Below are 16003 nucleotides of genomic sequence, written 5' to 3'. Positions count from 1 at the left end.
TTCGGGGGGGAAGTCAAAAAGTTTCGTGGCTAAAAACCAGACATGAATCAATGTGGCGTGTACAAGAAACTAAATATAGGTACTTGGAAAGTCATCGATACAATGAGGTGAACTAAATCTTGTTGTGTTTTTTTTCTTCTTTGCAGGAAGCTGCACATTCGACGAGGGCTTCTCTCAGTGTGATTACCAGCAAGATCCCTACGATGACTTTGACTGGACGCACATCAACACCCAGGACGTCCCCTACGTCTCACCAGAGCTGCCACATGGTGACTATATTCTCGGTGTTTTGCATGCACTTCATCACATTAAGGGAAAGTAACCAATGCCCCGTTCCCAAACAGTTTAATCCTGGGTTTAAAGAGATTTCTGACCAGTGGGAATTGTGTTAATCAGCTTTGGCTCCCGTCTGCATTATTGGGAAAAAGCAAGATGTAGGTGAACACCCTAATTTCTGCTCTGTCTGCCTCATTTTTGGCAGCAATGCTAAGACATTATAATTTATATTTCACTCCAGAGAACTTACTTTCTTTTTACAAAGTCAGCCTGCACTCAATATTTTTTATGTTATGTTACTTAGTTTTATTATTAGCACTTTAAAGTCATTCACTAGCTGTTCAGATAGAAGGAGGGACCTCAGTAAAAGACAAGACTCACTTTGCACGTTTGTGAAATCACATTCCACGTACCAATGACAGAAGGGTGAAAACTGGCATTGGAAATGGAAATAATCCTGTGTATACCTGCTAATTTTAGTGTGAAAGACACTGTATAGTGTGTTTAGTGTGCTTTATATTGCTATTTCTACATAAACCAGTCGCAATCCTTATAAAAGCAGGACATAGATTTCCGTGGTCAGCAGTTCCACCGAAGACCAAATTTCCTCATTAAAACCTCCTGCAACATAACTTTTGGTATTCTTTTATATCTGATTAATCATCTCACAACAACCATCCAGATTTACTGTATGTAATGACCCTTCTTTGAAAGTGACCACTAGACCTAAAGGAAAATAATGATACAATCAATTCATAATTATATAAGGTACTTAAAACAAGCTTGACTTTAAGCAGTATGTGATAAATTGCTTTGTGCAATAATCTGCATAATATATGATGCACATTTATGAATTAACGATAAACAGTTGTTTAAAAAAGGATTATTTTTATATTGTTGTACTGGTATTTTTACTCGAGTTAAAGTTATCTTTTCCAAGACAACCTCTCCTCTCGCCACTTATTTTTACTCAGTTGTAGGGTTTTTTTCCCCCCTCCATGATGATGATAATGATGAAGGGGAAATTAAATCTTTCTGCCTCGGGGCTGGGGGTCTAATTAACCGAATATGAGGTCATTAATCATTAGCAGTGAACAGGGAAGGTTGCCTACTTTTACAATGTGAAAAAGCAAAATGTGATAACAGTAACCAGTGATGCAATGTTTAGACGGCAACTTGCTTAACCAAAATTAAAAACAGTGCCATGGTGGAAAGAAAACAACCACTCTCAAGTTTTATGACATCATGTCCTCTGTAACTTGTAACCTCCCTGGAGTTCTCCTTTTCTCTCATCCCCTCTGTCCTTTCATCCCTCCTCCTCTCCTCTTCTCCTGTCCCTTTTTTGTCCTGACCCATGTCACTTTAATCCCTCTCCTCCCTTACATCCCACTTTTGTGCCCTTTCCTCTCCTCTCATTTTCACTTTCTACCTGTCCTTTCATCTCACTCGGTCTCCTCTCGCCTCCTCTCCTCTCCTTACCTCCTCTCCTGTCTTCACCTCTCCTCTCCTAACTCCTTGTCTGTTCTGGAAGATTATGTCTTTGTTACCAGGACAATGTAATGCTGTTATTTATCTCTCATGCTTATCATCATGACAACCCAGGCTAGCTGACATTTACACACACACACACACACACACACACCGGTTTCCAGGACTTTGCAGGACTTCAGAGGACATTGCATTGACTTACATTCATTTCCTGGAGACTCACTCTAACCTTAACCTCAGTCTAACTTTAAAACATGTTTTCACTTTAAAATGTATGCTATGGGGACTTGATTTTTGTCCCCATGATGTGACTGTGTAACCACATACCAGGTTCACACACACAGCTTCTTATACAGCATTCCCAGTGAGGACACTTATCGACATAATTCATTCCCGAGCTCCTTCCCAAGCTCACCTTCACAAATAAATGAATCCATCACTCACCCTAGCCCAAACCTAATTCTACCCCAAGTCTTAAACCAAATCTTATCCCTCAGAAGGCCCTTGAAGGGCATGTACTGCATTGATTTCCATTAATTGTTAATTAATTTTAGCCCTAAACTTAACCAGGTTTCTTGGTCTCCATGAGGTCTACTGGTCCTGACAAGGCTAGTGTTTATGCCAGAAAAGGTCTTAAAGACACACTACTGCTCACACATGTAGACTTAAGTGGCGTGCCTTGGCCAGAGGTCAAAGCAAAGTGAGCAGTCAGTGGTATTTATGCCATGAGGTGTCATGGTACAGGAGGGGGCGGGGGCGGGGGCTGGAAGCTTGAAGAGGTTAAATACTGTTTCCCAGGATCAGAGAGGTAATACCTGATATCAGCATAGCATAAACGCCTGTGGAAGCTAGTGGAATGAGTGGTGGTGGGGGTCGGGGGGGTGGGGGGGACACAAGAATGTCGCAGCAGGTTAATGGTCTGGGGGGTGTTTGTTTCTGAAAGGGAGCCATTCAGACATTCAGAGCGTCGCCTAAAGGTGGAGGAGCGTGATCTGACATTTGATGTGGTAATAACACCAGCAGGGCGTGGGACACCGGAGCACTGGATGGAAAACAAGGTTGCTGGAGGGGGGGGGGGGGGGATTTCAGATCTGACACCTGGCTTGGTTTTGTATCTGGTCGCAGTTGTGAGAATGGAGGGCCTGTGTCGGTTGCTAAAATACCTTGCCCAGGGACACTTGGGTAATGTCTATTATCTGAATTGTTATTTTCTCTGGCAAACATAGCCACCGGTAATTTAGAAGTGCTTTGGCCCGGCTGTAGCTGCAGTTTCCCCCCCGAGGGCGTGACATGATTTAGAGCAGTGGCACTAAACCTTTTTGGCTTTTGACCCCCTGAAAACAAAAGGGATACCTACTCCTGTTATTTAGGGGGAGTTGTTAAGAGCATTTGGCTTCTGAGAGACCACAGGGAGCGAGTTTATTTTGCTGATTAGTAGTTCAGGGGGTTATATATTTTCAAAGGTATTGGCAGAAGCACAGGAGCCATCCTTTGACTTTGCACAGAATCGTTTCTAAGTCATTGGGCGGCTCGGCCAACAATTATACTTTTGTTCCTTACAACCTTACATCAATTGGTCGCAGTTGCTAATCGCCATTTGTGCTTAAGGCAGTATTGAGTGCGCCGAGGAGGCTTTGGCACTTTTCGTAATAGAGATAAAACTCTTGTGTGTAATCTCTTTGAGGGTTGATCTTGGCATCATGGCAGCGTTCTAGATGCCAGCGTGGCACCGTGCAACGTGCCAGTTGATCTTTCCGTGGCTGTTGTTGTCGGCGAGTACCACTCTAAATCTATCTGGCGTGCCATGCTCCACATGCCTGCCTCTTTGCTCTTGTTTTCCATTGAGTACTCTCCAGTGAGGGAAGAGAGGGAGAAAAGGTATTTAAGCCGCAGCAGAACTGGTCTTTATGTTTTAATAACCATCAAGTAATGAAGGATACAGCGACACAATCACCCCAAAAAAATAAAGGTCTTTTCTATAGTCTCTGCAAGACTTGAACTTAAAGAGCTGAACAGAAAGCAATTATGACAAATGTCATTTTAATTTAATTCTAAAGCAAAAAATATATATAGATCAAATATTAAGAGTTTTGTTTTTTTCCTTTGTCTAAAATGAAATTAAACGTAATATTTTGCGGGGTTTGTAAAATAAAACAAGACTTTTTGAAACTTTACCTTGAGCTCTCTTCATAACCTTTCTTACATTGTATAAAACATTTGTGAAATATCTGTAACTTCATTGGAAAATGAAGTCGAATAACAAACTCCCTTTCGTAAAAATTAGACAGTAAACTCACTATTTAGGAATAAAAACTTAAAGGGTGGTCAAATGAAGAATAAATGTAAGATTGTTATGATGCTGCTGTGTTTGTTTAATTCACATTCTATTACAGAGTCGATCCTTTACTGCTAAAAGTTGACAGAAACACAGTAAAGTATTAGTATTTTTTCCAATCCTAGCGTCCTCTGATGTTGTGAGAATGAGACGTGTATCTCAGATCCACCGTTTGATGATCGAATAACACATTTATCTCTTTAAATTAGTAGTATGTAGTAAGTGGCCCTTTAAATGTATTGTACAAGAATAGGCGTGTAAGCTCTAAGAGTGAAACTCTAGCTGAGACATTGTCCCCTGTCCTCCACACTGCTGCTGCTGTCTTAATGTGACACACTGGATCTGGGTCTCTGTGTTTTTAGCCACATCGTTAAATTGCCATTCTATTGGCGGCCATTTTCTACTCTGGCAGTTCAGAGACATCAGCCATTTTAGAAGCTGGCAGACTTCAGGTGTCAGATGTTCTTGGCAGCACCAGGTCTGCTCGTCTCCGTTTTCATGTGCTGTCAGTCTTTCATCGCTCCTACTCTCCAACAACCTTATTTTCCTCCAGGTTTAGATTAAAGCAGGCACTTGAATGTTTTTTTTTTTCTTTTCAATATCCACACTAAATATTTGCCAAATATTATTACTCTACTTTCTACCTGGTCCTTTAGGTCTATTTTTATTTATTAGCTTTAAGCTATAAGGTTTTTTTTGCCATCTTGTTGTGGGTTGTTATGACATATCTGGGGCTCAGACTGTTTAGAGTATTTTTAGCTGGTGCACCATCTTGGCAGCCATCTTAAAAGCACGTTCTTCGTGTCAGCATCTTGATATCAGTGTCGAAAATGGGAAAAAAAGAAGGGAAAATATAGGAGTGACGTTCGTCTTGAGTTGTCGTTGGATGGATTTAGATTGAAGCGTTGGAGGGAACAGCGCTGGCCTCGTCTTGTTCCTGGGGTGTGTTGGCTGCGGTCCTGTTTGGACGGAGTCACTACTGTGTTGAACCAGGAAGTAGGATTATTATAATACTTCAATGGCAGAGGGTGGAGGAGGTGGAGGAGGCGGGAGGAGGAGAAGAAGAAGAAGTGCCAACCCAATAACTAGGACTCATATTCAGGACTGAAAGGCAGATGTGTGTGTGAGCGTGTCCACGTTTGCCAACTGAAAGCCTGTTCCGTTCCGCTCCGCTCTGCTCTGCAGAGGAAAGTGTTTCCTCACAGTAGATTAGCTCAACAATAACTGATCATCACTATTGTCTTAAAGCCCTTTGTCGTGCATATTGTATATTATGCAAAAAAGAATTTGCCCAGATTTGGCGTTGTTTTGTAGTTCATGCACTGCGTTGTATTGTTTTCCCACTTAGCGCAGTTAATTCTGTTACGGCTCTGCTTTTGTTCACTTCTATTATGTTCTGTTTATTTCTTAATTAAATGTCTGTTTCTCTTCAGAACTGTGAACTCTGGATGATTAATTATTAATCAACAATTGAGCAACAAAGAAAATAACTCATGACTTTGTTTTGTTTTGTTTGTTTTTTTAAATGAGGACGGTGAAACGGTAATTTGAAGACGTTGCACTCTCTCTCTAGGAAGTTGTGATATTGTGATGTTTTACAGAATAAAACAGATAATTAGCCAATTATCATGTAGTTGCAGCCCCACAGTTTGCTGTGAAGTAGCCTTGGTGTGCGAGGAGCTAACATGGGATTAAACTTTGGCAGGAGAAAAAAAGAAAAATCACATTTTCTTGGAACAACATCTGGTTCAGGTCTGAGCTGATTATAAGGACACGTGGATGGGCTGAGTGATCATGATTACGTGTTGTGCCGAGCGCCATTTTCTGCACTGAACAACTGTAGGGAGAAGTTTAAGAATGCCATTTGAAGTAGGAAATGAAAAAAACATCTCCAAAGTCTCGTCATGTGAGCAAAAAAAAAAATCAAACCTAACTATTTCTGCAGCGAAAGGAGGAAAAAAACATAGCCCCAAGGCAAGCTGTGAAAATACATCTAATAATGTCACTGCTGTGTAGTTGCAGGTAATGATATGTTGCGTGCTGTGCGGAAAATTTGGATTGCGTTGGCTACGATGAAGTGTAGTTTTGGCTTCAAGCTGACCACTTCACATTTGATTGATTTTGTTACTGTTGCACATTTACAAGTGTTATCACCTGGAAGCAGCACAGTTATAGAAGGGAAGAGACAAAAAGAGAATTGTGTCTTTCATAAGAACAAAACTCTTCTCTCCTCTTCTCTCCTCTCCTCTTCTCTTCTCTTGTGGTTACTTGTTGTCTGTGAGCAATAACAGCATCACAGTCACATAGGACAGTCATAGAAACAGAGGTTTGTTTTATGTTTCAGTACAAAAAGCCCAAAAGGAAACACAGGGAGAAATAAACAGGAGTAAAAACATGCAAACAGGGAAGGAAAGAATAAATTCCTTTTTTTTTTGGTTTTCATGTTTCCTGCATCAAAGTGTTTGTTACAATAAAGAGAGAAAGAGGCAAAAACCAGGGAATAAAGGCACAGTAGATCCTGCTGAGTTAGTGTAATATGCCATGGCATTTATCGAAAACCAAAAACATCCTCCATTTTGGGGGAAAAGTGGCAGTTTCAGTGGATAACGTATCAATGAAAGCTCAGTTTGGGGAGACCTCAGATGTCTCACTACACTCCAGTAGTCCATTAGTTGTAGTTGTACTATGGTTTTTACAGAGTGGTGGTTCCGCTCTCACAAACCATCTTTGTCAAACACCAAAACAAAAGCTGTGCGACGAGAGAACACAAACCTGACGAACACTCGGCTTTAAGTGAATTTTTAAAGTGACAAGAAGATTATACACTGCTTCCTATTGGAGGATACCAGCTCTTTTTCCTCCAAACAGGAACATAATTTACAAAATTTGACAATTATGTTGTAGAGAAGAGCTGAAACTAGCGATTAACTCCTCAGTGAAATGTTTAGTGATGTTATTAATCTATTTTCCCGTAGACCTTCATTCAAACTGAGTAACTGAGTCGCCCCCTGGTGGCAATTTGCTATATTCTTACTCCCTGATCGGCTCCAACCAGCGAACCAGAAGACTCTGTCCGCTTTTACAACCAGTCTATGGTTCAAACTGCACTTGTAACCATGTTAGAGGAGTCATTATTAAATAGAAAAACAAGGAGAAAGCAAGACATTATACTGCTCTTTTCTGCATTTGTTCATTCACTCATACATGGAAGAATTTGCACTAGCAATCTTCTTTGAGGGGCGTCATTACTACAGTCTGTGTAAACAGTGAACAAACATCTGCACAACAGAAGGAGGTAATTAATGGGTTGTGATTGAGGTCGGTTAAAAAAAAAAAAAAAAAAATGGAATAAAACTTAATCTCATGCTTAATGTCTAACGTGGTCAAATATAGAGACGTGGCCTCTCTTACCACCCGTGAGTCAGCTTTGTGTCTGGAGTGTATGAAACGTCACAATTATATAAAATCAATGTCTCTGTTTCCGTGGCAACAGGTTTTGACTTGACCAGATTGAGTAAGTGGAGGAAGCTCTTCAGTCAAAAACTCTTCACCAGAAACCACACTGTGTTCTCATCACAGTGTTAGTCACTTATCACTGAAGTACAGGATCACTGACGACTCAACAACAACTGTGCATTAAATCATTCTTTATCACTAGTTTAATTAACTGTATGATGTCATTTTGACACTATTGCAATATTTCAACATGTAATTATGATAGCGCCAAATAGCTTTCTGCTCTCTCGGTGTCCAGTGACGTGTTTAATTTCCCGATTGTTTCCTCTTATCGTCTGTGACCTTCTCCCTGTCTTTTGTTTTCCCGTGTTTAGGTTCCTACATGTACGTGGACGTGTCCCAGTTCCAGTTTGGAGAAAAGGCCAGATTTCAGCTGCCCGTCATGAAAGAGAACGACACGCATTGCATCGACTTCAACTATCTCCTCACCAGCCCCGACGGCTCCAGCCCGGGAACCCTCAACGTCCTGGTGAAGGTACTGTTCACCGACACAGTTTTTACATTTAAATAAACGTTCTGTGACACATCAGTATTTAAGTGTTGCTGTAGTTTAAAGCTTTGTGTTGTTGGTGAAAGATTCTCTTTAGTTAAAGCCAAACAACCAACCGTGCCGATGTCGTAATGAGGGTCTGGATTTTATTTCCCACAACCACAAGTATTCCGGGCTCTAAATGCCATAAATGTTGCTTTGATTTAACCAAGACTTTGTATTAAACTGCCTTTTAATGAATCTTTTGAATCTCACCAGAAATGCATTTTAACTTAATGACTATTGTTTAGTTTTGTATCTCGATATTTAGATAATCTTCTGTGCGTTGATGTTTAGAAGAATATGATGATGGTTAACGGAGAATTTAATCGGATTGGACACACGGGTGGCTGCGTTTCATAAAAAAATGTGTTCTCTAGTCTTTTCATTCTCCTCTTTTTTTCCCTCCCTTCTTGCATTTCGAGATTTGTAGAAGTCGTTAGAAAACACACTTGCTTGTTAAGTTTAACACGAGACTGTAAAGGTTAAGAGAAGATTGCGCCTTTACTGGTGTTGCCATTTACTGTCTCCCGACTGCTCATAAATATGATAACATGAGGTCACGCTGCAGATGTCTTCTCTTGCCGACGTGTCCTTGGGAAAGATAATATGTTGTTGTCTCAGAGGGTCCATCAGCGTTGTCGTTGCTGATCCCTGATCTCCAACTGTCTTGTTTGAAAAACAATAGTCTAATCATTGTTATTATCGTTGTGTTACTGAATGCACTAGCTCAGTGTGAGTGAAAACACATTCTCTCTGGGGGGAGGAATATTAAACACGGGATCCCACAGGTCCTTGAAAGTTTGTGAATTTGACTTTTTTTTTTTAATTCCCTTTGAAAGTGTTTGAAAATTGCCCTAAATGGACATGTGTCATTGAAATGTTCTTGAATTTTGTGCAAGAAAGAAGTTGATATTTAGGTAAATGTCTCCCTTGTTTGTTTAGGACACCACCTACTGTTTCATTACATGTCATTTAGCAGACGCTTTTATCCAAAGCGACTTACATGTCCTGCATTTGCAGAATGAATGTCGCGTCATAATTACTAGCGGTGTGGTAGACACTGTCCACTGTCTCTCTCTCTGCCGGTGACGTGAGATTCCGTGCAGAACAATGAGCGAGTAAAGTGAAGCAGGAGAGAGCAAATGGCAACGCGATGCCTGGGAAATGAAAATTCGAAGATCGCCATCTCACCGAAGAAGATTACCAAGACAATCACCCGTCCAGATGCAGAGCATGTGCTGCAAATTAGGCCCGAACAATTCATCGAAATTTAATCAAAATCGCAATATGGCCAAGTGCAATTTTCAAATCGCAGGAAGCTCTTTAAATATCTCTTAAAGCCACAGTGTGCGTTAAATTACCATTTTAGATGAACTATTGTCCTGACCTACACACATCTTATGCTACAGACTGAAGAAAGCATCTCTGTAATTCACAGATCTGCACAAATGAGAGTAATTTTGTAAAAATCACCATTCCCTCTCATATATCCTGAATCGCATCGCAATCGTTAAAGGGAGAAGCGGCTCTTACAAGTTGCCCTCCCATCTTAAGCTGTGTCACCACATTCAGTCCTTGAATTTAAGGGAATTGGTCCAGGAAAGTCCTTGAAAAGTCCTTGCATTTGATGTCAACAAAGGTATGGGAACCCTGATTTAACCATTCTCCCTGTGTTTTGCGTCTAGGTCAACAAGGGTCCTTTGGCCAACCCCATATGGAACGTGACGTCATACACTGGTAAATAAAATCATAGTTGACCACTCATTCAATTCACCCATATAGTGATTTAATTACCGTGTGAACGCTTCCTGTTGTTGTTGCAGGCAAAGGCTGGCTGAAAGCTGAACTGGCAGTTTCCACCTTCTGGCCCAACGAGTATCAGGTAACTTCCCCCCCTGAATAACAACCAACGCTGACTTCTTTTATTATGTACATATTTCTTTATATCCAATAATAAACGCATCACCTGCTGTCCGCACTACTTCCGAGGGGTACAGAGAAAAAACTAAAGAAAAAACAGTTGGCTCAGTTTTTGGCAAAGGCGAGTGTACTTATACAGCACATTTCATCACAGAGTGTGTTACATTTAAGACAAGAAATAAAACATCCAGTCTGTGCCACGCACTCTCTTAGTTCTAGCGACGTGACAAAGACATACACGAAAGGAAATGAATCCATAATTCAGTTTAAACACCAATTCCCTGCTGCCCCCTTCCAGTAAAAACACCTTCACATTCTCACTCGCCTACAAACGCACACACTCATTTTCTCCCAGTGTTATATTAATTTACTCATAGGCGTGATAAAATAGAAAGGGTTTTTAGTTTGGATATAAAAGTCTTTATTGTTTCTACTTGGACTTTTTTTGTGTTCTTTATCACCTGTGAACAAAAGCCTTTACTTTATTTGTGAGTGAGGAGATGATGTGAAGCTGGAAAAGTTGTCCTGAAATGAAAATGTAGTCAAGTATGGATTTAGCTACAGACCCAACACACACACACACACACACACACGCACACGCACACGCACACACACACACACACACACACACACACACAGTGAGGCACGCAGCTGATTTATTTGTGTTGACTGAGGCTCAGGAGGTGACGACTAGGCTACAAAAGACACGGTGGGTGTGGGTTTGCGTGTGTTTGCGTACATGCATGGGGTGTGACCATAGTTTTGTGAATTCTTTTAAAGGGCCACCTCACCCAAAAAGTTATTTTTTTTTTTTTTTTTTTACTTATTTCCAGAGATAAATGTGTTGTTTGATCACCAGACAGTGGATCTGAGATACATGTCTCATTCCCACAACAGCAGAGAGTGTTGGGATTAACAAAGTTTATTTTTCATTTGATCAAAGTGGGGGGGTGGGTGGGTAAAACCGGGCCTTTAATAAAAGCCCTAATTAGAATTTAAAAAAGGAGTGGACTTCCATGTTGGACAGTCATAATGAGTGAGAATTAAACCGCACATGTGTGTTTATTAGTCTTTTAATTTCTTGATTGTGGTGTGCGGTGTGTGTTGGCTGCTGTTGACACATGTGTGCACTATTGTTGGATAGCTTGTCTCTCACCGTCCCAGCATGCACGCACACGCTGATTATGTTAACACACACACAGCCTGGGGACAGCATGATATTACTGTAAGGCAAAGTGTGAGAAGTATCCTCCAAATGGCCCATCTGGAGCCCCAGACCCCTCCCATCCCCCTTCCCCCAGTGACGGTGGTACTGTAGGAGATCACCGGTCTGAAACTTGTGTGTCAACATGTTTTAATTGAACATAATCATTCTGGTTTGCCGAGGCTTATGTCGCCTTTTCAGGCTATGAGGCAGGTTATTAGATTTTGAGGTTATGAAGCAATTTTTTTCATGTCGGAACATGTTTCTGTGTTAGCACTTTGGCTTGAGACGTAATGAGAATGGTTTCACCACGGGGGAGACTCGGCATATGACACGTGTGAGGGCACGCGCACACACACAAACACGGGTTTGTGCAGCTATCCATTCATCAGCACAGCCTCAACAAAGCACTATCCTTAACCTTCACCATAACCAGTGAATGCCTAACCTTAACCTCACCACAATTCATATCTGAGCCATAAACTTAACTGGTTCTTCATAAATTAGGTTTTTTTTGTCTCCATGACAACTACTATTCTGACAAGGTCAGTGTTTTTTGCCAAAAAAGACATAAAAAGGTAACAAACTTTATTTTAAATGAGGCTCTGGTGCAAGTTAGTGTTTCACTTTGTTAAAACCTGCTGTGATGAATCTTGTCACTGATTAGTCAACAGCTGTTAGGAACATTTTAAACATAACATTTTTAAAAAATGTGCCTACGTTAGTTGGTTCTCAAATGTGAGGCTCTGTTTCTCCTTGTCACAGATCGTAAAAATTCCTCTTCTGTTTGGGAATATTGCGATTTTATTCACATTATGACCGTTATTTAAAAGTATATTTAACATGAGAGTCCAAGACAAACAAAATAACACGTTACATTAAACTTTACATCACCACAGACCAGCGTGTATTTATTAACACTACTTTTCGACTCTACATAGTCACTCGATGTGATTTCTCTATCCCAATTTGTCGATCACACCGTATTTGCATTAAGTAAACATACATATGTGTGTAGAGAAAATGGGTGCCAGGTAATAATGTCTTAGGATTCATGCTGTAAAATGAAATGAAACTCCCTGGAGGTTTAAATATTTTTGATTCTGTGCTCATACATGCAAACATCCAGCTGACATGTGATTAATGACAAGAGGTTGTTTGCTGTTACCCGGCCCCGCTCTGGAGTGATGATACGTCAACATTCTCAGCCTTCAGCGCTTTACTTTGCCCCAATGCGAGAACTTGAAAACCGACTCAATTCAATCCAAATTCACTTTTTATTTGAAGAGTGATAATTCATATCCCTACAATATCCAGAGTCACATTAAAGTCAACACCATACAACGATGAGGACATGAAGTCCTGACTTGCACGGGAACAGCTTCAGTGATCAAAATGGGACAAATACACAAAAAAGTTGTACAGAATATTTCAAGTAAATCTTTAAAGGTCCAGTGTGTAACATTTAGGATGTTTTTTTTTCTCTTTAAAATGTTTTCCTTTAAAATCCCCCCAAAAAAATAATGCTTGGTTTTACCTTATAATACACTTTTAATGTGTACTTAAGGTAAGGGTCTTTATTTACAGTGGCCACCAGGTTGTGTCACCATGTTTCTACAGCAGACGAAACACACAAATCAGTCATTGTATTTTGCAAACAAAGAAAAACAACATCCTCTCTGGTATTTGAAGGCCACATGAGTTTCTTGACATGCTTAGGAAAGGCTCGGGTGAGTCCTCCAAATGTTGAAAACTGCCGTGTCACCACTGTGTGTCACCAACTCTCGTTCACACGGAAGCGGGTTTAGGTGAATGCGTACTTTTTTTGTCGGAGAGGCTTTCCGTCTGAGTTTTAGGGGACCTGAAATGGTATTCTTTTGAAAACGCCGGCCTCACATTTCCATGTACACAGCGAATATGATACTTTAGGGAAACGATGACGTCATATTCCCATATTCCTCTCTTGCGCTGTCATTCGTTGTCTTTGTGTTTGGAGATTGTTTGACAGTATTACCAACTACTGACAATGGAAAGTAATTGAAGTCAGCCTGAAAAGACACTGGATATCACTAGAACACTATACTGTAGCGCAGTATACTGAATAATCTTCTACATGGATCTCACGGGTGCGGCAGAATTGTACATTTCCTTCCTGTAAAGTATTTAGGTTTAGCTTTGTCGCTAGTCATATTATTTCCCTTTCTTTCCCCTGGCTCAGTTCATTCTGTCTCTCCGTTTCTGTTATTGTGTCTATAATGTCTCCAACATCTTCTTGGCGTAACATTACAGAGTTAGATTACAGAGAGATATTTTCTGAAACTACGGCTTTTTGGGGAACCCTTTGAGAACAGCATTTCGTGCCGTTTCCGTCTGTACGTTGCCTAAACAGACAAACCAGTCAGGGTGTGTGTATTGCTTTTGGAAGTGGACGTTTATTTTGCAAACAAAGAACAACAACATCGTCTCTGGTATTTGAAGGCCACATGAGTTTCTTGACAGTCTTAGGAAAGGCTCGGGTGAGTCCTCCAATTGTTACAAACTGCAGTCTCGCCACTGGGCGAACTTTTAATTTAAAAAACGACAACTCTGGTTTGTACAGTCAGTTCAAAAAAGAAAGATGGCTGTGAGGATAAGCGATGACCAGCAGACTTTGGCAGATGGACAGGCATGCCGGGTCTTCAGACAGACAGAGATGAAGGTATTAAAAGTCAACTGATGACTTTCTGCCGCGCTCTGTGGTGAGCTATGAGTGAAAGATGATAGGAGAGAGAGAGAGAAGATAGATTGGGAGAGGAGGAGGGAGGGAGTGTGACATGCAGGGGGGGTGATAAGCTATGGGTAAACAGTTCACGGCAGATTTCCTTTTACAGGTGATGAATGACAACAACCGCTCACCCCCTCACTCACCCGTCTCCCGCTGTCTCTCTTTTGATAGCGAAACCCCCCCCCCTCTCCCCTCCTCGTCCTCCTATTCATTACCGTGCTCCTCTCCTCGGGTAAACACTGTTAGAAAATAGAGGCTCCGAGAAAAAAGATGGAGAGGAAGAAATTAGGGGAGGAGGGGAAACGTTAATAAAAAGGGATGATGAGGGGAAGGGGGGAGGAGGAGGAGGAGAGAGAGGGAGCATGAGGTAGTTGAGATAGATGAGCGTGAGGAGAATCGTTTTCATTCAGAGCTGAGTTGATGAACTGAGATGATGGCAAATGGAAGCACTTGTTGAATGCAGAATGAACACACTGCTCCAAATAAGGCATTTATAGATTAGGAAGAATAATGCCACTATAATTTGATCTCCGTCTCCTTTTTTGCAGTCATTTGATCAGCTCATTTATTCCTCTCTTGCGGTTTGTGTATAGAAAAGCAGACAAATGGTGAGTTTGTTGACACCAGTTTATCAGCCTACTGTCACACTCAAGTCATCTCTGTCCAAACCAGAACACTGGAAAGTATATTTCAGCCGGCTTTAGTTTTAGTTGCTTAGCTGCAGAGAATTCTTTGAATGAGGAAAAAAAAACATGATGGAAAATAAAAAGCAGGTATTTCTTTTTTTTTTTTTTTCGGGGAAATGTTGGCGATGACTGACACTGCCGAAATCAATGTCTGCGTGTCATTCTCACAGATTAATGAACCTCTCGGTGCCATAATACTCATGATATTGCAGCGCAACTGAAGGTAAAAAGCAGATGTTGAAAAATAAGTCGAGAGAAGGCATTATGAAGCAGGGGAAGAAGAATGGATATTTTTATCCACCTCATTACCTATGGGGTTTTCGGTGCTTTTGTAATTTCTTTTGGTGGCCGTTTTATGTGTACCAAAGGAGATTACTGTAATCCAGCAGGAAGCATCTGATTTGTTTGCCTGGATGTTTAAATGCAGCTGCAGTCGGGATGGCAAGCTTTTGTATTTATCCAGTTTTATGCATATGCAGTGGAGGCTGTCAGTGTACTGTATACTGTGACTATTCAGACTCTTTTACAGCAAATTAAACTGGCAATTGTCCTGTTTATGGGCCTGAAACTCAGCATTGGGCACAGTTTATCGTTTGGAAACGGCGCTACGGCGAGTTTGGTGATTTAGCTTGTGCAATTTGTGTTGTTTTTTTGTGTTTTTGTGCAATTTTTGTGTGTGTGCGTGCTAAATTGGATGTAATCTTTTTTGACAATTGAAGCTAACCAGGAAATAAGAATATATTGAGTCGCCAACAGGGGTGACTCCACTGGATGGAAAAATAACTGTTTAAATGGAAGTCTGTGGGGGGAAAGCTGTCGGTAAATATTTGAATGGTCACACTCAGCTTTTCTTCAATGGCACATGATGTCAGTTTTGTAAATTATGTTACTGTTCAGGGGTAAAAGACGAGCAGAAACCAGCTGTAGTGTCCAATAGGATTCTTCTAATGCAGGGGTGTCCAAACTGTTTTTAACCAGGGCCATATTTGATAATGTAAAGATTTCCGGGGGCCAATGGTCCTTTTCTTTCACCCCCTGCTTTATAAAAATGTAATCTTCATTGTCCCAATTTTCATTTTTAAATGTAACAAAATCTAAGCCACGCAGGAGTGAAAAATTCTTTTCACTTCAATTTATTTCTTTCCACATCTGGAGTCAAGTTACAATATGAGATGAGCGCATATAGCTGTCTGCCACAGGTGGGTTTGAAACCCGGGACTCTGGTTTCAAATCGCAACTCCTTACCAGCTGAGCTAATGGGGGGGGGGGCACATGACTGAAG

The 16003-nt window shown here is 40.9% G+C and overlaps 1 protein-coding gene across 9 annotated transcripts in view; it reads left to right on the top strand.

Moving 5' to 3' along the window:
• The window catches only part of ptprk (protein tyrosine phosphatase receptor type K), a 115339-nt gene that overhangs the window by 46646 nt on the left and 52690 nt on the right, over positions 1 to 16003 (top strand). For all 9 annotated transcript variants that reach the window (XM_058613077.1, XM_058613080.1, XM_058613079.1 and 6 more), the window contains exons 3-6: positions 147 to 269; positions 7930 to 8090; positions 9833 to 9884; positions 9971 to 10029. In XM_058613077.1, coding sequence (XP_058469060.1) covers positions 147 to 269; positions 7930 to 8090; positions 9833 to 9884; positions 9971 to 10029 — 395 coding nt within the window. The remainder of the gene's footprint in view (positions 1 to 146; positions 270 to 7929; positions 8091 to 9832; positions 9885 to 9970; positions 10030 to 16003) is intronic.

Source organism: Solea solea, chromosome 17, assembly GCF_958295425.1.
Source record: "Solea solea chromosome 17, fSolSol10.1, whole genome shotgun sequence".
NCBI lineage: Eukaryota > Metazoa > Chordata > Actinopteri > Pleuronectiformes > Soleidae > Solea > Solea solea.
Note: the sequence above shows the minus strand (reverse complement) of the source record. Positions and strands in the feature narration are given on the sequence as shown.